Below are 20786 nucleotides of genomic sequence, written 5' to 3'. Positions count from 1 at the left end.
CTGCACACAGAGGAATCACAGAGCTCTCTGATGTCTGGAATAATGTATTTCACAGAAGTGCTATATGGAAACCCAATAAAATAAGCCGGATTTCCTATCCCGCCTTGACTTTATTGAGCCACAATCCCATCAAAAATATATAATTGTATTTCGAACAGAAAATATCTTTAGCTTCCAAAAATATTTTTTTCAATTCTGATTTTTTCTTAAGTAGCAGATGTGGTTTTCCAGCAGTTCGAACAAAGGCCCCCTAAAAGTCTCCATATGCAAGAGTTGGAAAATGTATCGTAACTGAAAATATTGGGGAAAAAACTGCAAGCATCTGTACTATTTGTCACTAGGGCTGAAGAATATTGGCTGGAGTTCGACAACAAGTAATAACTGAACATACTCTTGTATGAAGTGTATGCAATTTATCCTTTTATTAAACAACTTCTATAAACATATAAACAAAGCAAACCAGAAATGTGCAGTTTGTGATAAAATATGCTTCCAATAGTAACTTTGTAGTTTCATTACACTGACAGAACAGTTTATAATTTTTTTTTTTTTAAAAGCAGCATGAAGCAAGTAGTAAAATAAAAACTACACAAGTGGCACACCTCAATTAAAATATATGGCATTACCAGAACTACCAGGAATTTGTCTTGTTATTTTTGCTGTTTAAAAACTTGAAATTTGGAAGTCATTTTATCCCATTGGGATATCTGGTACACCCAAATCATTCAGCTGAGACACTCAAACCTTCTGAGCAAAGTTACTAAAGTCTTTGTCTTGAATGAAAGATCAGCAGCCTCTTGATAAAACAGATACATTTTAATATTTCAAATGGAAATATTGTATCACAAGTTAGTCTTTTCCTTGCACATTGGAATTACACAGCTAAAAATCAGCAAAATGGAGTGACCAGAAAATAAATAGCAATAGAACAAAAAGCATCTTTACATTCATCTTATTTTCAGTATAAGTGACCAGGTGATTCCAGGCAGTTCTTCAGCTCCCTGAGTTGGAACATCAATACCGCTGAATGGCTTGCAGATATATTTAAGGCGGCCACATGATTGTGAAGATATTGGACAATTTCTACAAAAACTCTTATAAAAATGTGGGAAAATTCAGTATCAAAGCTTAGGTTGTACAGCTTGCAGCTCTCACTTTTGCCACAACTTCATCTCTGCTGTTCATTGCTTTATGGTTTTACTAGCAATCAGCAATAAGACCTATTGGCTAAAAGTTTCAGCTTTGTTGCAACCCTCATATTAGGTAGAGATCTTACTGTAATATTTGGAATGTCTTCAGAGTCTCTCTTTAGATGCCATATTTAAATGCAATGTAAAACAATCCATTTTACAACAATGTACCCTAAAGGCACATACAAAAATAATTTTCAAAATGTGATCTACCTCTCTTTTTTAATCCCTTGCCCCTATAAAATCATGAGCATTACAATAAATACATTCTCTTTATGACTTTTGACTCTTCAACCACCCTATTACTTATACAGAAGCCCTTACTGTTATGGCACCACATATGGCTGGTCAAGTTCTAATTGAGCCTTACTTTGTGAATAATATATTTAAATATTACCATTGTGTTCTTAATACTCAATTGAATCTAGATTTATACTGGCAATCTGCTTAATAAATACAACATCTATTAAAGGTGTAGGTTCTGGAGTGTAATATTTCTTGTCCTAAAATCCCAAAATTTTATCAATGCTGTGACATTAGTGAATAGAAAATGTACTGTAATGCCAGGACTTAAAATTGTTTCATTTTGTTTTCACCCTCCCCTTCTTAAATCCAATTGGTGCAAGCACCATTCCCCAATTAATAGGTGGCTGACCTTCTCATCTTCATTTTTGCTCTTAGGAAATATCAGCCCAGTGAATGTGAGCAAGCTATTTTAACTATAGAAGGCATCACTGCCTAGTCCAACTTTGTCCTCATCTGATATCTGTGCGTGTACACATCCCAGGAAGATCAATGAATAGTGATGAATGACAATCGTGACTTTTTTCCCCACTTCCTCGTCCAGGTTTGGGGATCCCAGTGGTAGTATGCCACAGTTACTCTGGTTGAAATCCGCAAATAGCACAGATCAGACATCAGATCTGGGACCTTACGGTCTTTAGGACACAGCTGGAAACCAGGAAGCCATTGGGGGAAAGTTTAATTTAATTTTTTTTAAGAAACATTACATTGATAGGCAGCTGCAAAGTTACAGCGTTAAACTTTCTCAGTAGAGGACTGACCTCACAACAATAGGTTTCAGGTGAGCTGCTTTTTCAGTAATCTGAGTAAGGTGATTGGTGGGAGACAAAACCTATCTGGAAGAAAGAGGAAAGACACAATCTCATATTCCAATGTGTTTTCTACTGCATTACCCGTGAAGCAACATTGACCAATGATAAAAATATTCATGGACTGGAATGTCCATGGGTTAAAAATATAGGATAGGGCAGAAAATATTAATACACTACATAAATATACTCAATTTGTATAGACTTGAGTTATATATTTTAAATCCAATCTCTATGCTGAAAAGACAAAAAGGTTACAACAGAATATACAATAATCACGGTACAAAAATATTCAATTCCAAACAAATGGCTTCCAACTGTATCTATTTTTGAATATTGAAACACATTTATGTTAACTTTTACTTAGACGACAAGAAATTCTAAATTACTCTCGTTTGGAATCATGATGCACAGATGAAATTGAAGAGAGAGGGAGTTACAGGTTAGTTTGAACTCATCTATCTTCAAACTATTTCCAACACTGAACCTCTCTAATGCTCATTGGATAATTCTGGTTTTCACAGTGGAAGTGAAGTTTATTCTTGTCAAATTGCACTTGCCCAATTTGGGAAGTGACAAGATCATGGACATAGGATTTCCATGAGGACAAAACAATAGACCCTTAAAGAAAACTACTTGAAACTCTTGAAATGGAGAGTGGAAATGATTTGCAACAAGTGGAGTGGAGGATGAAGAATTAAGGGGAAATGATAGTTGGTAGATATAGGACAAGGAATGGAGTTGACCTAAGAAGACAGTCAAACATTGATTATTACTCAATCTACTTCACCCCCCACCACCAGAGTCTTCTGCTAGCATGTTTGAAAAGGAATACAAAATACCAAATTGGGGAGAAAGACAAACCTCCCCCCATAGTCAAAGTGAATATTCCTCTCTATATCAGTACAACCTTAAATACCTTTGTTATGTATAAGACAGTTTTTTCAGACTTATTAATAGGATAAAACAACTTTTTTTTTTAAGAATGTTTAATAGTGGAAGAAAAAGGTTTAAAAAATTTTTGACTTCCTTGTATTATACGTTTTTAATTAAGGTTGCCTTTATACACACAAAGCCAACTTTTACTTATATAACCAGGATAGTGTTCCTGGCCAACTAGATACATGCCACATTAGAAGGTATTTAAATTTTTGATGACAAACACATTAAAGCACAAGGAACTATTAGAATTGTTTCTTTAAGACAAGATTTACGAGACTATTCACATTTCACAATAGAAATTAATTGTAGTAACTACATTACAAGTTTTGATCTTTGAATAATTCCATGGCATATATACATACATATATGAATATCATTCCAAACACCTCAGTGTTCTTTATCTATAGCCGTATTCCCACTGAAACTTATCTAATCCAGCTTGCAGCATACACTTAAAGTGAACAATCTGGGAAATTGAAGTAATGTAACAATAGGAAACAATGCCTTTGTTGGCTCTCAAAATCTTTGGAATTGTGTAAATGCAACTCAAGGGAATTAAAAACGGAGTGATAAGGAACAGTAAACAGGGGCTTCGAATGGGTAGTATGTATTCATGATGCAAGTTCTTTAGAATAAGCTTTTGGTCTTAGTCCTGCCATCTATAGGAAACGCCATGTGGAACCAGACAATTCTCTACAGCGAGAAAACACCATCCCAACCAGTAGCTAAGTCAAGAGCACTGTTGGTTGAAGCCTGGGATCAAGTTATTTGTCCAGTCTCCTGCCTAGGACACGATGGACACATCACACCCCTAAAAATAGTAAACCTCATTGATGGAGCAAGCAGAGTGAATATGCAGCTCGACTCCAAATACAACATCCTTGCACAGTTAGACCCTGTGATCTTGCAACATTTCTGCAGCATTTTTATATAATACTTAAATAAATTAGCTTCATCAATTTAACCGGGTGAGTAAAAAGGTGTATAAATAGAATCAATTTCCATTAGTTTCCTTAAACCCAATAACTTTAATATTTTCAATGGGTTGGATGGAGGCTCATGATCCATCTAATTGATCATCTTATTTCAAATGAATAATCAAAGCTATTTGGGTGGGAATGTATTGGATGACATCACGTTTGACTGAGACAATACATGGGAAGGGAGAAAAGGGAGAAGACAGTGAAGAATCTGCCCCAACTCTTTCCTGTACCTTTCACTGCAGATCACTTTGTATCTGTATAATGACCCTTTTTGAGCTTGTTCATTTGATCTAAGATTTACAATTTCAGTGTAAAGGGTTTCACTGTGTATTGAAAAAAGTACAAAACCATTTCAGATAAAGATCCCTTAAGGCCACCATTTTGCCACTGGCTGCAGCCATTAAAATAAATTGTTTTTTTAAATCTACTTTTCTAAATCTTCTGCCATCAAGGAAGGTTATCTCAGTTGAAAACATTCATCTAAATAATTTGCATTGCCAGGCAGGATCTGCTGCAATATTTCAAATTATTTTCTTCAGTGGCAGCTTGACCATATCCACTAGGTACCTGCGAGCAGGAGCAGCTGCATAGAACAAGAGAGTGACCAGCTTTCCGTGCGTCACCGTCATCAATGTTTGATGTCCTGATGCCCAGACCCGATACCAGGAGCTATAGAAAGGGTCGGATATCGCAGGACAAAGCATGTTGTTCAGGTTAACTTCCGTGACCTTAAAAGTAAAACAAAATGGTCAAAGCTATGTTTGCACCAAAAGCAGCCACAAGGGACGGTGGATCATTTTGTGAGCTGTAAGCAAGACAGAGAAAAACAGTTTAGTAAAACATTGTGTGTGGAGGAGTGAGAAGAGATTCCTGTTTTACATCCTTCAGCAGAGTTATTCTTAACAGCACCACGTGCAAATAATTTACACAGTAGCAGCTTCCTGCTTGAAGGATCTCTTCATAGTCATCAGTTTTGACTAAGAACTTACCAGAGCAGCAAATCAAGGGTGTGCAGCTTCTGTTTAAAGAATTCTTCCTCTCTGGAATATAGATGAATGATTTTTTTTTTTTTAAAAGAACTTTTACAGCCTTGTACTTGATTGTCCTGTCAGATTGGGAGTTTATTTTGCAGCTAGAATACAGTGTCCTTGGTTTGATGTATTGTGGTCTATGGACTCGAGTTAAGTGTGTAATCCATCATCCAATGGGGCAGGAAGACAGACCCAGTCGGAAGGGAGAGACTTTGTTGAGTAGGGCAGAGAAAGAGAGTGAGTTAGACACCATTGATGGGGAGGAGAGAGAGCCTGTTTTAGAGGAAGGGTAAAGAAAGAGACCCCGAGTTGAAAGGGAGAGTGCCTATTCTAGAAAGGGAGAGCCTGTTGAGATGAGTGCAGAGAGAAAATCTATTGGATCAGTTTTTTCAACCAGTAGCAAAAACATCAGAATTACCAAATGAAAGTAACAAAACTTTTGTCCCCTCAGTCCAATGACCCCATATTACAGGGAGGTAATGTCCTGTATTCTTGATTGGCTCTATTGACATCAAAAGGGTCCAGCACTTCAGATTAGACCGGGAGCTGTAACATGGTAATTTTGGAAATCTTTGATGAGCTGCAGGTGCAGCAGATTCCAGGTGTATTTTTTCCCTTCCTCTTTACTGTCAGCCTTGGCTCAGTGGGTAGTACTCATGTCTTAAGTCAGAAGGTTGTGGATTCAAGCCCCACTCATTGGAACATAGGAAACTGGAGCAGGAGTAGGCCATTCAGCCCCTCAAGCCTACTCTGCCATTCAACTAGATCATGGCTGATCTTCTACCTCAAGACCATTTTCCCCCACACTATTCCCATATCCCTTGATATGTTTAATATATAGAAATCTGTCGATCTATGTCTTAAACATTATGATTGAGCTTCCACAGCCCTCTGGGGTAGAGAATTCCAAAGATTCACCACCCTCTGAGTAAAGAAATTCCTCCACATCTCAGTCCTAAATAGCCTGCCCTTTATTCTGAGACTGAGTCCCCTGGTTCTAGACACCCCAGCCAGGGGAATCATCCTTCCTGTATCAACCCCACAGACTTGAGCTCATAATCTGGGCTGACAATCCAGTGCAGTACTGAGGGAGTGGTGCACCATCAGATGTGTCGTCTTTCAGGTAAGAGGTTAAACTAAGTTTGCTCTCATGTGGACCAAAAGATCCCAAGGCCCTATTTCAAAGAGGAGCAGGGAAGTTTCTCACAGTGTCCTGGCCAATATTTATCCCTCAACCAACATCACTAGAACAGATTATCTGGTCATTAACACATTGCCTTTTTGTAGGAGTTTGCTATGCACAAATTAGCTGTTGTTTTTTTTATTCTTTCATGGGAATGTGGGCGTCACAGGCCAGGCCAGCATTTATTGCCCATCCCTAATTGCCCTTTGAACTGAGTGGCTTGCTAGGCCATTTCAAGGGCATGTAACAGTCAACCATGTTGCTGTGGATCTGGAGTCACATGTAGGCCAGACCAGGTAAGGACAGCAAATTTCCTTCCCTAAAGGACATTAGTGAACCAGATGGGTTTTTACAACAATGTTTCCTACATTACTACAGTACCTCAGTGGTTATTAAGTGCTTTGGAACATTTGGAGGTCATGAAAGGCACTATATAAATAAAAGTCTTTCTTTTTCTTTATTTAATGCTCTCTCCCATTTCTGTAAATCAACAGCACATTAATTATATTAATCACCAAATTTTCCACACTAAGGCATAGAGCGATATGAATTGTCAGCCTTGCCTCAGTACTAGTACTCTCACTTATGGGTTTAAGTCCAACTCCAGGCACCTAAGTACAGAATCTAGGCTGATACTCCAAAGCAGTACTGCAGGAGTGCTGCACAGCTGGGGATGCCACCTTTCAAAGGAATCATTAAACCAGATGGACTTCAAAGATATCACATGGCATTTTTCCAAGAAAAGCAGGGGAGTTCTCCCAGTGTCCAAGCCAACATTTATCCCTCACCTGACGCCATCCAAGACAGATGATCTAGCCATTCACTTCATTGCTGTTTATGGGAACTTACTGTGCACAAATTGGCTGCCACACTTCCTACATTACAACTGTGACTACACTTCAAAAATACTTCATTCACTGTAAAGCAGTTTGGGATGTCCTGAGGTCACGAAAGGTGCTATATAAATGCCAGTCTATTTTTTTGTTTTAATAAAAGCAAAATACTGCAGATGCTGGAAATCTGAAATAAAAACAGAAAATGCTGGAAATATTCAGCAGGTCTGGCAGCATCTGTACAGAGAGAAACAGTTAACATTTCAGGTCTGTAACCTTTCATCAGAACTGATGAAAGGTCAATGACCTGAAACGTTAACTCTGTTTCTCCGGCCACAGTTGCTGCCAGAGCTGTTGAGTGTTTCCAGCATTTTGTTTCTATTTTTTGCTTTGTTATATTAAGGCCTATTCAGAATAGGTTTACAAATAATTGATTTTGAGAAAATAGAATATGGATATGGTTGCAGTCTTGTCTTGAGTAAAACAGAATCCCAACAATTCAAATGTCTTACTCTGTGCGAGTGGCTATGCTTACACTCCTTGGATATTCTTGAATCACTGTTCCTGTTGGCAATCAATGGCAGTGAATTTAAATATCACAATGAAAAATAGCCACAACAGAAATACACATTTTAATTTCCATACACTAGGACACTGAGACTGCAAGACTCATTTACATTTATATAGCACCTTTAACCATGTAAAACAGAACCATAATGGACACTGAGCCAAAGAAGGAGATATTAAGACAGGTGAAGTGACAAAGCGTGCTCATATAAGTGGGTTTTAAGCAGTGGAGTAAGCTGGAGAGCTGATGGAAATTCCAGAGACTGATGCCTAGATAGCTAAAGGTTCGACTGGCAATGGTAGGGTCAAGGGATGCACAAAAGGCTACATTCAGAGGAATGGAAGCAGGGTTTCAAGGTCAGAGGAGACTACAGAGATAAAGAGGGGGCAAGGCCCTGAAGGGATTTAAAGAAAAGCATGGGGGATTCTTGAACCAACGTAGGTCAATAACAAGAAGGATGATAGGTGAATGGGACATAAGCAGCAGAGTTTTGATGAGCAGAAATTTAGTGTGTGTGAAAGATGGGAGTTTGGCCAAGAGAGAATTGGAACAGTTGAGTCTAGAGAAAAAGGACATGGATAAGGGTTTCAGTGTCAAATGGGCTGATGCAGGGCAGCGATGGCCGATGTACAAAGGTGGAGTAGGAGGTCTTTGTGACGGAAAGATAGAAGCTCAGCTTTAGGTTGAATATGATGCTGAGATTGTGAAAAGTATGGCACAGCCTGAGACAATAATCAGCAAGCGGAATGGAATCAGTGTCAAGAGCATAGAGGTTGGGGCTGAAGACAATGGCTTCAGTCTTACCAATGTTTAACTGGAGGAAACTGCTACTCATCCACCACTGATGCTCATAATATGGCCAATATATGCTCACAATCATAATCTATGGTGGTGCAGATTTCATAGAATTCTTCAGCACAGAAACAAGCCATTTGGCCTAATGAATCTATGGTGGTATTTATGGTCCACACAAGCCTCCTCCCATCTTACCTGTTCTCACCCCTTCTTTCTACTCCTTTCTCCCTCATGTACTTTTCTAGCTTTGCCTTAAATGCATCTATGTTATTTGCCTCAACTACTCCATTTGGTAGTGAGTTCCACATTCACACACTCCTGAATTTCTTATTGGATTTATTAGTAACTATCTTATATCTATGGCCCCCAGTTTTGGACTAGCCAACAAGTGGAATCATCTACTCTATTAAGCCCCATAATAATTTTACCAGACTCTATCCAGTCTTCACTTTTCTAAGGAGAACAGTCCCAGCCTCTACAGTCATTTCCAGTAATTGTACCCTCTTGATTCTGTTATCTTCTGCGTAAACTGTTTTGCACTTTCTCCAGTGCCTCTACATCATTTTTGTAAGATTGAGATCAGAACTGTGCACAGTATTTTAAGTGTGGTCTAAACAAGGCTCTGTACAAGCTTAACCTTTCTCTGCTTTTGAATTCTATTCATCCAGAAATGAACCCCAGTGGTTTGTTTGCATTATTTTTAAGCTTAGTTAACCTGTTTTGCTACTTTTACTGATTTGTGAAGCTGTAACCCTAGGTCCAATTGCACCGCTACTCCATTTAGAGTCTTACTTTCCAAGAAGAAGGTGGCTTCCTTATTACTCCTACTAAAATGCAACAGCTCACACTTATATTGAAATTCATTTGTCATTTACACACCCATTCTGCTGTCTTCCTTAGTATTAACTATACCTGCCAAATTAGTGTAATCCACAAATTCTGATATTGTACTTCACATTCCCAAGTCCAAACCATTTTTGTAAATCGTAAACAGTGGTCCCAGAAATGATCTCTGGGGATTACCACTTGTAGCAGCTGGTCACGGTGACTATCCTTAACCTCTACTCTCCATTTTCTGTTTTGTGGCTAGTTTGTTATCAATTCTTCTAGTTATACCCTGACTCCTCAAGCTCTGATTTCAGTCATGAGTTTATTATGTGGTACTTTATCAAAGGCCTTTTGAAAGTCCACCTATGTTACATTTATTGCATTAGCTTCGTCTACTCTGTTACTTCTTCAAAAAATGCAGTAAGATGGGTCCATCTGTTTGAAGTCACTGCTGACTTTTCTTTATTATATTTTTGGTTTCTAGATTTTTATATGCCTTTCCTACCAATGACATTCTGCTAACTGGTCTTTAGTTCCTGGATTTGTTCTATCTCCCTTTTTGAAATATTTCCAGTTACCATTTGTCTCTAATGCTCCATTCAAATCCTAATTGACTGTGTGAGGTTGACAAAGCTAGGGGCCACTGTTCATCTTTTCTTGTTTGGGTTCTTCAGCAAAAGGCAGCTAACTAATTGTATTGGAGCACAGAGTTATTCTAGCTTCCATCCCACGAGTGAAAGGGCCCAACTGGAATAGAATTTGCCCGACAGGGGTTTTATCCCCATTTTCTTCTGTGGAAATATCTGATCTCCACATGAAATCAGGGGTTCCCTTTGGAGAATCACAGTTACAGACTTGCATCCCACCATGCTGGAGTCCAATAGGTTACAACATTAAGTAGCCTTTGCACAAAGCAATGGTTGGGATTTTTGCTTTTAACCTGAAGTTAGTGAGTATCCGCACTACATGGATTTGCATCTACACAGCTAGAAATAACTCCATGTTCTTTAGACTGTTTTCTGTGCCAGTACTTAATTTCTGTTGCTATTATTCCAGCAAGCATTTAGAGGCTTTAACAGATATAAAGGTACTACTAATTTACAATGAATCATAGTTAAAAGCTGATGCATTTATGAGTTATGTTGAGTGAACCTAGATTCACATTTATTGCAATGAAAACAGACATCTGTTTTCAGACATGCAAAATATACACAAATATATATTTCTATACTTACTATACATAGATGCTATATTTAATTTTCTGTATATAGCAACAGATCAGTGTGTGCATGCACTATAAAAGTGGATGTGGTCCTAAAGTGACTTTGTGATAGAATGTTTGCATGTAACACCGCATGAGTAGATAGAAAAGCTCGGAGACAGGGAGGAACCGTGCCCAGCTTGTACACTTTTAACTTTGCTGCCAACAGCAGCTCTGAAGTCAGTAAGAAAGTAGCAAAGTAAACAACGTGAAGTACTCAACCAAAATAGCGAATAATGGCATGTTTGTGTAATAGTCAGTATTTACCATCAGAGGCAATCATGCTTTTAGGCTACAGTGGACTGGGTAGCTGAAATGCTCATAAGTAAACTGTATGGCCTAATGATGGAGTTTTGCTGTTCCTGACCTGTACAGGCCTTGATCAGACACTAGCAACGCAGAAGTTTCTCAGTTGGTTAGGTCATGTGCTCCAGACTATCAAGCCGAGCAACAAAATGGTAGCCAAATGGCAAAGAAAATAAGGAAGGCCAAGAACATCTGGGAAAAATACTGCAGTGAAGGACCTCCTAGAAGCTGATATCACCCAGAAATAAGTCCAGCATCTAGCTAAAACCACAGTGAAGTGGAAGAGACTGGTGCTGGTCCTAGAGCAATACAGGACCCAAATAGACAGCAAAGCAGCCCCGGGGTGTGCCCTTCATATTGAACTGGTAGGGTACAGTATAGAGTAGAGCTGATTTGACACCAATAGGGAAAGTATCCTATGTGATCTGTGACATAATCATAAAAATCATTTACAATTACTACAAGGGAAAATCTAAAGGTAGGCATGATGCCTTGCAACCTGGGCAAAGAGGGTAATTATGAGCTGGAGCAAGTTATTAAGAAGGGTGCTTGAGGCTAAGACCTTAGACGCATTTAGAAAAAAAAGATGCATTAATGGGAGATATCCTGGAAACATGAAATCCAAAGAGCTAAAAGGTTTCTTTGGCCCAAACCTATTTTGTGATCTTGCTATCTCTTAAATCAATACACTTAATCTTTAACCTGAGACAATGTATTGATATCTTCATTCTAGTCGCTATGTTCATTTCAAATCTCCAAAGTCTTCAGGGGCATCTCTCCAGATTGTCAAGAGAAATTCATTAAAGTTTAGTGAACCCCCTGCTCTCTACAACCTCATTTATTTCTCAGGAGCTATTAGTGAAATATTAAATCAGGATTTTCAGTTGGCTAAATTCACATTTGCTTTTAATTGAAGTTGCTAAAGCTTGGCTTAATTGGTAGTTTTTTTTTCTCTGAGTCAGAAGGTTTTGGGTTGAAGGCCCACTTTGGGACTTTAACATAAATCTAGACTGACAATTCAATGCAAAACTAAAGAAATGCTTCAGATGAAATGTTAGGCAAAAGACCTGTTCTGCTGAGATTTAGAGACTCCATGCCATCATCTGAAAAACAGTTACAACTTGGTTCTCATTCCTCCCTCAGACACCCCACCACCATTAACTGAACATTCATATCATTGCTGTTTGAGACTCCTTGATGTGTAAAAATGGCTGTCACTATTTATCCATAGAACAATAATTTTGAAGTAATTCATTCTATGTGAGGTCTGACAGATGTGTTAAGGTACAATATAAATGCAGATTTGTTCTTAAGGGAAGATTGTCTGAAACGCTTCATATTTGAGACATTTATTACTTGCAACTTGCTGTGATTTTATAGATTGCTGAACTAATGGACATCATGGAGCCAGTATCCTTATTTCATTTACTGTATAAATACAATAGATTGTGCAATCTAGGCAAATAAAAAATCAAGTACTATAATGGTTGCAGGTGGAAATAATTCTGAAATTTTGTATTTGATTCATTCAACATTATTAGTGTTTTTTTCTAACCCATTGTCTGGAGTGTTAAATAGAATTAAAATTATATGATGTACTTGAGTGGCTGAAAAACTTTACACATTTTTCACAGTATCAAAATGATCTAAGCTCATCATGGTCTGCGCTAATAAGATCATTAAAAATTCAAGGAAATTGATTGAACATGACACTGGGGGTATGTGACATTGAACGAAATAACCTAGGGGTGTAAAAAGTCACACATCCACAAAAATCACCTCAAAACTCAGAACACAGGGGTAACAAAGTAATATTCTATGGTTTACTTCCAGTGTTTGGTAAAGGAAAGAAGTTCACCAAAAAAAACAAAGAATGTAAACAGGTGGCTGGCAATCTGATGTGAAAAGAAGAATGCTACTTTTATAAGTAATGGAATTATTTTCAGGACAATGAGGACTGGTATAGGGGGGAAAAAAGGGCTGGTATAGGAGAAAAGGACTGCACCAAAAGAAGGCAAAAGAAAGAGAGACTTGAATTTATATAGCACCTTTCATGACCAGCAGACACCTCAACGGGCTTTACAAGCAATGTACTTTTTTTGAAGTATAGTCACTGTTATGATGCAGGAAAGGCAGCAGCCAAGCTGTACACAGAAAGCTCCCACAAACAGCAATGTGACAATTGACCAGATAATTTTTTTTTTGATGTTGATTGGGGGGTAAATATTGGCCAGGACCCCAGGGATAATGTCCCTGCTTTTCTTCAAAATAGTGCCACAGGATCTTTTACATCCACCCAAGCAAGCAGATGCAGCCTCAGTTTAACGTCTAATCCAAAAGACGGCACCTCTGACAATGCAACCCTCCCTCATTACTGCACTGGTGTGGCAGCCTTGATTTTGGGGCTCAAGTCCTGGAGTGGGACTTGAACCCAGAACCTTGCAACACAGGAGGTGAGAATGCTACCAACTGAGCCACAGCTAACACAATAACCTTACACGGAACATTCAGGTAGATAGAAAATCATTTAAATTACACGGGTAGGGAGGAAGTCAATCCCAGATAATATCACAGGAACAGGAGTAGACCAGTTAGCCCTTGAGCCAGTTGCACAATTCAATAAGAAAGTTATTCTTTGGCCTACTCCATATACCTGCCTTTGCTTCATATCTCTTAATACCTTAACTAAAATCTATTTTTGGTTTGAAATTAACAATTTATCTAGCATCAATTGCTGTTTACTGAAGAAAGTTCCGAACTTCTGCCACCGTGAATGTAGAAGTGTTTCCAAACTTCAGTCCTGAAAGATCTGGCTCTATGTTCTAGGCTATGTTCCTAGTCTTATACTCTCCAACCATCATGAATAGTTTCTCTCTATCTACCCTATCCATTTATCTGTTCTGCTTAATGTCTTGAAACCTTCCATCAAAGTGCATCCTAACCTTCTAAATTCCTAAATTCCAGGGATTACAACCATTGCTTGTGTAATCCCTCCACATAATTTAACCCATGGAGTCCAGCTATCATTCTGGTAAATCGACACTGCACTCCTTCAAAGGCCAATATATCCTTTCCAAGATTTGGTGCCCAGAACTTAACAGAGTGTTCCAGGGCTTTGTATAGCTGGAGCATAACTTCTACCCCCTTGTATTCTCGTCCTCTAGATAGAGAGGCCAACATTTCACTAGCCTTTTTGATTAGACTCTTTACCTGTCAATGACATTTTAATGACCTATGTACCTGGATGCTCAAGTCTCTTTGGACTTCTACTGTTCCTAGCTGTTCATCGATTAGAAAATACCCTGTTCTATCCTTTTCAAGTCGAAAGTGGATGACCTCAGATTTGCCTGCATTGAAATCTATTTACCAGAGTCTTGCCCATTCAATAAATCTATTAATAGTTTTGTAAATTTATGCTTCCATCTACACTGCTTACAATACTGCCCATCACTATAAAATCGGTAAGCTTGGCTATGTAGCATGCTCTCTCATCGAAGTTGAATAGTTGAGGCCTCACACAGATTCCTCTGGAACACCATGAGTCACACCTTGCCAATTAGAGTACCTGCCCATTATCCTTACTGTCTTACTTACAAACTGGCTGTTGTTCAGCCAATTTCCTAACCAGGTCAATAATTTACCTCCAATTTCATAAGCTTCAACTTTAGCTAATAGTCTCTTAATGAGACACTTTTACAAATGCCGTCTCGAAATCTATATAAGTAACATCCATAGAGAATCCCCTATGTATTTCTTTAGTTACCTCTTCAAAAATTCAATCTGTTTCTTTCGACATGACTTATCCTTTACAAGTCCATGCCAGCTCTCTTTGATCAAGTGAAAATTTTCAAGGTATTCAGTCACTCTATCCTTGATTATAGATTCTAGCATTTTCTCAACAGCAAATTTTAGGCTAACGGGACCATAATTCAACTGTTTCGTTCTCATTTTGCTTAAATAGCGGAGTGTCATGTGAAATTTTCCAATCTAAAGGAACAGTTCCTGAATTGAGAGAACTTTGGAAGATTATAGTTACACCATTTGCAATGTTCTCAATGACGTCCCTTAAAACTAAAATGAAACTAATTGAATAGAAGGTAGGTGTTACACATGTCTAGATGGCCATAGGTTTTATCTTGGGTTCCGTAGCACTATTCATTTCTAGAAGTGGAACCAGCAACTCTGGCACTCCAGAGTTAACTTGCAATGCATATTAAAACTACATATAACTACAGTGTAACCCAGGGTCATGAAACAGTACATCCCAGTGTCATAAGAACTTGCTACTATATCTTTCACATGTGCCCTTGTACATTTCTCCAATCTCCCAGAATGTGGAATTTACAAACCCTTTGGTGAGATTAGGTCAGTGTAAAATTAAGAGGCTGGTTTATTTTGCATAGTACATGACTAAATGAGATGTTATTTCCAGACTTTAACTAATTCTATAACGCTTCCTGTGAAACAGAAAACAACAAAAGCACGCTACGTTATCCTAAATAGCGGGCAGGATGACCAACTATATCTTAAATTACAGCCTAGTCCTAGAACTGCCTTCAAGAATGATGTTTAGTGGAGGAAAACAATACAGCAACATTCTGTTAATTAAAATGCACAAGAATAAAGATAAATGCAAGAAACTAAATAAATTAGGAGATTTAAGTCATCTCTCGAATTGAATGGTTTGCCTCTGCATTTTGTCACTTTACTCCCTTACACCAAATTTTACAAAAAACCCTGGGGACATTTTAAATTATGCAGTGTCTGACAACAATGACATTTAAAAATAACATGGGGTCAAATTCAAAAAGTATATATATATATATATATATATATATATATATATAATTTTCACAATAGACAAAATATCTTAAGTGCATTAAGCTATAGAGATGTTCAGACTGAGCTCTGCCTGCAGACAATCTGTCTTCTTTTTAAAAAGATTGTATGAAACAGCACTGAATCACAACTAAACAGAGTATAATATCTGGAGTCAGATAGACAGTTAAAACCTTTACATGCAATATCTAATCTCATCCATTTATAGTGTACCTCATATGTTTTTGTATGCTTTTAACTTTATGACTGGAAGTTCCCCCATAGCATTGCTCAAGGCAAGTCAGATGATATGCAGTTTGTAACAGTAGCATTACAATTATACAATGGCCAATGGATTATTATGAAGTTGGTCTTTTATGGCATGGCTCAGGCAAATTTAGAATAAAATTTCTCTTGCTGTGTTTCTTCCTGTAATGTGTCTGAGACTTTTTTCAATCTCTTCTCATTTTCTGTCATCACCATCCATTCTTTTGGTCCTGCTGTTTTTCTCCCTCTGTCATACAGGCACACACATTTGTTGTTACCTCTACAGCTCAAAGTTTTGTGTCCAACTGTCTTTTACTCTCCCACCCTTGTGTAACTCTCCTTCTCTTGGTCCCTTTTTCTCTTCGTGCTTCTTACATAAGAATATAAGAAATAGGAGCAGGAGTAGGCCATTCAGCTCTTCAAGCCTGCACTGCCATTCAATAAGATCATGGCTAATCTTCCACCTCAATTCTACTTTCCAGCCCTATACCCATATCCCTAAATTCCCCTAGAGTTCAAAAATCTAGCTATCTCATTCTTGAATATACACAACAGCTGAGCGTCCATAGCCCTCTGGGATAGTGTCCAAAGATTCAGAACCCTTTGAGCAAAGAAATTTCTCATCTGAGCCCTATATAGTCAACCCCTTATCCTGAGACTGTGACCCTAGTTCTAGACTCCCCAGCCAGAGGTAACATCCTCCAGCATTACCCTGTCATATCCCTTAAGAATGTTATATGTTTCAATGAGATCACCTCTCATTCTTCTAAACTCCAGGGAATGAAGACCTAGTCAACTCAATATCTCTTTGTGGAATAATCCCCTCATTCCGGGAATCACTCCCTCCAAGGCAAGTATATCCTTCCTTAGGCAAGGAGACCAAAACTATGCACAGCATTCCATGTCTGGTCTCACCAAGGCCCTAAATAATTGCAGTAAGACTTCTTCATTCTTATACTCCAATCCCTTTGTAATAAAGACAAACATTCAATTTGCTTTCCTAATTGCTTGTTGTACCTGTATGCTAACTTTCTGTGATTTGTGTACAAGGACACCCAGATTCCTCTGAATACCATCTTTTCCCAGCCTTTCACCATTTAAAAAATATTCTGCTTCTCTATTTTACCAACCAAAGTAGATAACTGCACATTCTCCACATTATATTCCATCTGCTAAGTTCTTGCCCACTCACTTAACCTGTCCATATCAGTTTGCAGCCTTTGTGTCCTCCTCACAGCTTACTTTTCCAGCTAGTTTTGTATTGCCAGCAAACTTATATACGTTAGACTCAGTCCCCTCATCTAAGTTATTGATATAGATTATAAATAGCTGAGGCCCAAGCTTTGACCCTTGCGAAACCCCATTACTTACAGGCGGTCAACCCGAAAATGACCTGTTTGTCCCCTTTCTATGCCTCTTGCGCTCCCCTCTGTATGTCATTCTTGTGCTCGCTGACTTGACTGGTTATACTTACCGCTGGAACAGCTACATTTGTCACTATATCACAGGTTGCTCGTGGGAACAACCTGTTTAGCCTGTCCTCATTGTAAATGTCAACCCTGGAGGAATATCAGTTGTGCTACTGGTCAGGAAATCAATTCTTTTTAATTATAAAATTTTAATTAGCTGATTTCTGGTGTTAGAGCTACAATACAGTGATACCATCATCAGAAAGATTAATTAAATAATACATTGCTCATGTCTGTGGTGTTAATTGCAGCTGTATAAATTTAGCTAAATCTTCAAGGACAGTTGAAAATATTGCCAAGAATAAAATTAAGTTATTTTAAGACTGTTGTTATGAAATATTTTTCTCAGGGCAAAGCTGGAAGCTGGAAATATTAAAAACTTACTTCAGCATCCTGGAGCAGGGAAAGAAGGGAAAAAAAAGTCAGCCAGGGTTCAGGACCTTAATTGCCATCCGGTCAGAAATTACACCTGGATGTCAGTGAAAAGAGGTTTGGACTTGGCTTTGATGTCCTGCCTGGTTGTTTAGCCTGCTAACACACACGGTCAAGGTTCACTCGACAACAGTGGCCCCATGAACAGATTATCTAAGGCCTTCTACATCATGCAACCATGCTCCAGCAAAACTTCTGAAGAGAGCAAAAAAGGGAAAATAAAACTATTCATCAGACTGGATCTATTTTATAATAACACTGGGAATGCAGGAAGTATTCTTATACATGAAGAAAAGCATGTGCTTGTACTGACAATAGGAGGGTTCATCAGCCCTTGAAATATTGAAACAGATGAATGACGTCATGCTTACACAATCAGAACTTATGAACTATAAAATGAACTTATGAAGTAAACCCAAAACAGACACTTTTCTTGTAAACAAAATGGAGTAAGAGATCAAGTGACCTTGCCTTTACTACCAATACACTTAGAAGTACAAGAACCCCAAGCTAATTTACCTGTCTGGACAAGTCTTGAAAAGTCATTAAAATACAAAATGACCTTTCAGGACACATCCCTGAGAAATTATTAAAATGTAAATGATCCTTTCTGTGGTAATGGCTGCTTCTCTCCAATTGACTGGGTTGACAATACTGTCACAGACTTTTGGACTCCAAACTCAACTTCCAAAGAATGGGTGTGAAAAGCCCTACTTTATCAAGGTTACGTGAGGATGAATGATACCCCAACTCTTGTCTGACAATGGCCTCACCATCAGAAACCATTTATGAGTACAATGAAAAGAGAAACTATGGTCACATGACAGAAACTAAGTTTCTGATAAGGAGCTTTAATAAAAGGTATATTCTGGGCAGACAAAGGAGATCCATCTATGACATCGAAGGGAAAGGACCCTGTCTAAGATTACCAGTTTCAAACTACATGTAGGCAGTGATTGGAGTTTTGCCTTGAACTCCCAACCTGAGAAATCATACCAGGACTTTGCCATCGACCTTTGGCTGGAATATGACAAGAGCAGTCTGCAACAGCACATCCATCTTCTTAAACCTCTCAAATCTTTCCTCAGTGAAATTGGGAAAAGATTACAGGCCTGCATCGTTTCAAGTCTTCACCACTGGGGTGAAACAAGTTTAACAGAGAACTCTTTAAAATCATCAGATCGAAGGCACATTATGTTCATAATATCTATCTTTTCTCGAGTGTGTGTATATCTTATGAGTGAGAGAATGGGTGTTGTTGAGTATATTTCGGGTGTTGTATAACAAACAGTGATCTTTCTTTTCAACTTACGAGAAAACCTGTCATTTGTCTGTTCTTGACAAGTAAAGCACTCGGGATTAGAAAAAACACCTTTAAAAAAAAAGCCATCTTTGGTCATTTGAGAGGTGGAAAAGGGGAAATCATCCCCATCATCTCTCACCTGTCCGTAACAATGATATATTGTGTGTTTTGCTTTTATTATGACTGCATTATGCAGCAACATTTTGCCAAAAGGTCACAATCCCAGGCAATGCCTTACTGGAAAGTTACTCTCTAATATGCTGCAATGCACTAAAATACTGAATGAAGGAGCAGATATCTGTAACTGCAATTCCGCATCTAATAAACTTTGGGCTTTCAATTACAACAGCATGAGCTCTTACCAAATAAAGGCCAGGTAATTCATCATAATGGGAGATAAAATGATAGGACTAGTAGTTGTATTCTAATGAAGCCCTTTCATACACTATATGGAAGCTAGGATAATACTGCTGCCTAATAGCATTCATAGACATTGACTTGAAAGCGACAGAACAAAGAAAGTGTGCATGTTCTTAGATTCTTCCCTTCCCTCTCCTCCACTCACCATCTCCATGTGGGTGCAGGGTCCTCAAAACATCCTCAAGCACTTTCCAATAAATGAAGTACTATTGAAATATAGTCACTTTTGGAATATAGGAAATGCAGCAGCCAATTGGCTCACATGCAGGCTCTACAAATAGCAATGTGATAATGACCAGATAATGTGTTTTGATGATATTGATTGAGGAATAAATCTTGGCCAGAACACTGGTGAAAACTCCACTGCTCTTCTTCAAACATGCTATAGGATTTTTTTTTTTTACAGTCACCTGAAAGGGCAGACAGGGCCTCACTTTTTCATCTCTTCTGATAGTTGGCACTTCTGACAGTACAGCACTCCTACAGTACCTGGACTGGAGTGTCACCTTAAATTATGTGCTCAAGTGTCAGGAGAGGGGTTTGGACCCACAACCTTCTACCTTAGAGGCATGTGTGAACTCTTATCTGAGCAGGGCAATAACTCTTGCTTGTTTGATTTTAGAAGGAAGCTTGGACAATGAGTAGTTACAATCAAAACAAATATCCATCTTCTTTGCTTCTTTTTCTCATCTCCAGTGGAACTAATGTTTACCAGTTTCAGTTGTGGCTCAGTTGGTAGCACTCTCGCCTCGGAATGGTTCCGGGTTCAAGTCCCACTCTAGGGCTTGAGCACAAAAATCAAGGCTAACACCCCAGTGCAATACTGAGGGAATGCTGCACCGTCAAAGGTGCTGTCTTTCTGATGAAACATTAAACTGAGGCCCCGTCTGGCTGCTCAAGTAGATGTAGAAGATCCCATGGCACTATTTCGAAGATGAGAAGGGTAAGTTATTCCAGGTGCCCTGGCCAATATTTATTCCTCAGTGAGCATCACAAAAAACAGATTATCTGGCCATTATCACACTGCTGTTTGTGGGAGATTTGT

At 38.5% G+C, this 20786-nt stretch overlaps 1 protein-coding gene across 2 annotated transcripts in view; it reads right to left on the bottom strand.

Moving 5' to 3' along the window:
- Nucleotides 1-412: 412 nt before the first annotated feature.
- The window catches only part of LOC137377556 (transmembrane protein 164), a 136959-nt gene continuing 116585 nt past the window's right edge, over nt 413-20786 (bottom strand). The window contains exons 6-7 of one of the 2 annotated variants that reach the window (XM_068047296.1): nt 4795-4955; nt 413-2329 (exon numbers count right to left, since the gene is read on the bottom strand). In XM_068047296.1, coding sequence (XP_067903397.1) covers nt 2326-2329; nt 4795-4955 — 165 coding nt within the window. In that variant the 3' untranslated portion in view covers nt 413-2325. Of the gene's footprint in view, nt 4956-20786 lie in introns of both variants that reach the window. The other variant, XM_068047295.1, reaches the window with a different exon arrangement.

Source organism: Heterodontus francisci, chromosome 15, assembly GCF_036365525.1.
Source record: "Heterodontus francisci isolate sHetFra1 chromosome 15, sHetFra1.hap1, whole genome shotgun sequence".
NCBI lineage: Eukaryota > Metazoa > Chordata > Chondrichthyes > Heterodontiformes > Heterodontidae > Heterodontus > Heterodontus francisci.
This window is presented reverse-complemented; position numbering and strand designations above follow the sequence as displayed.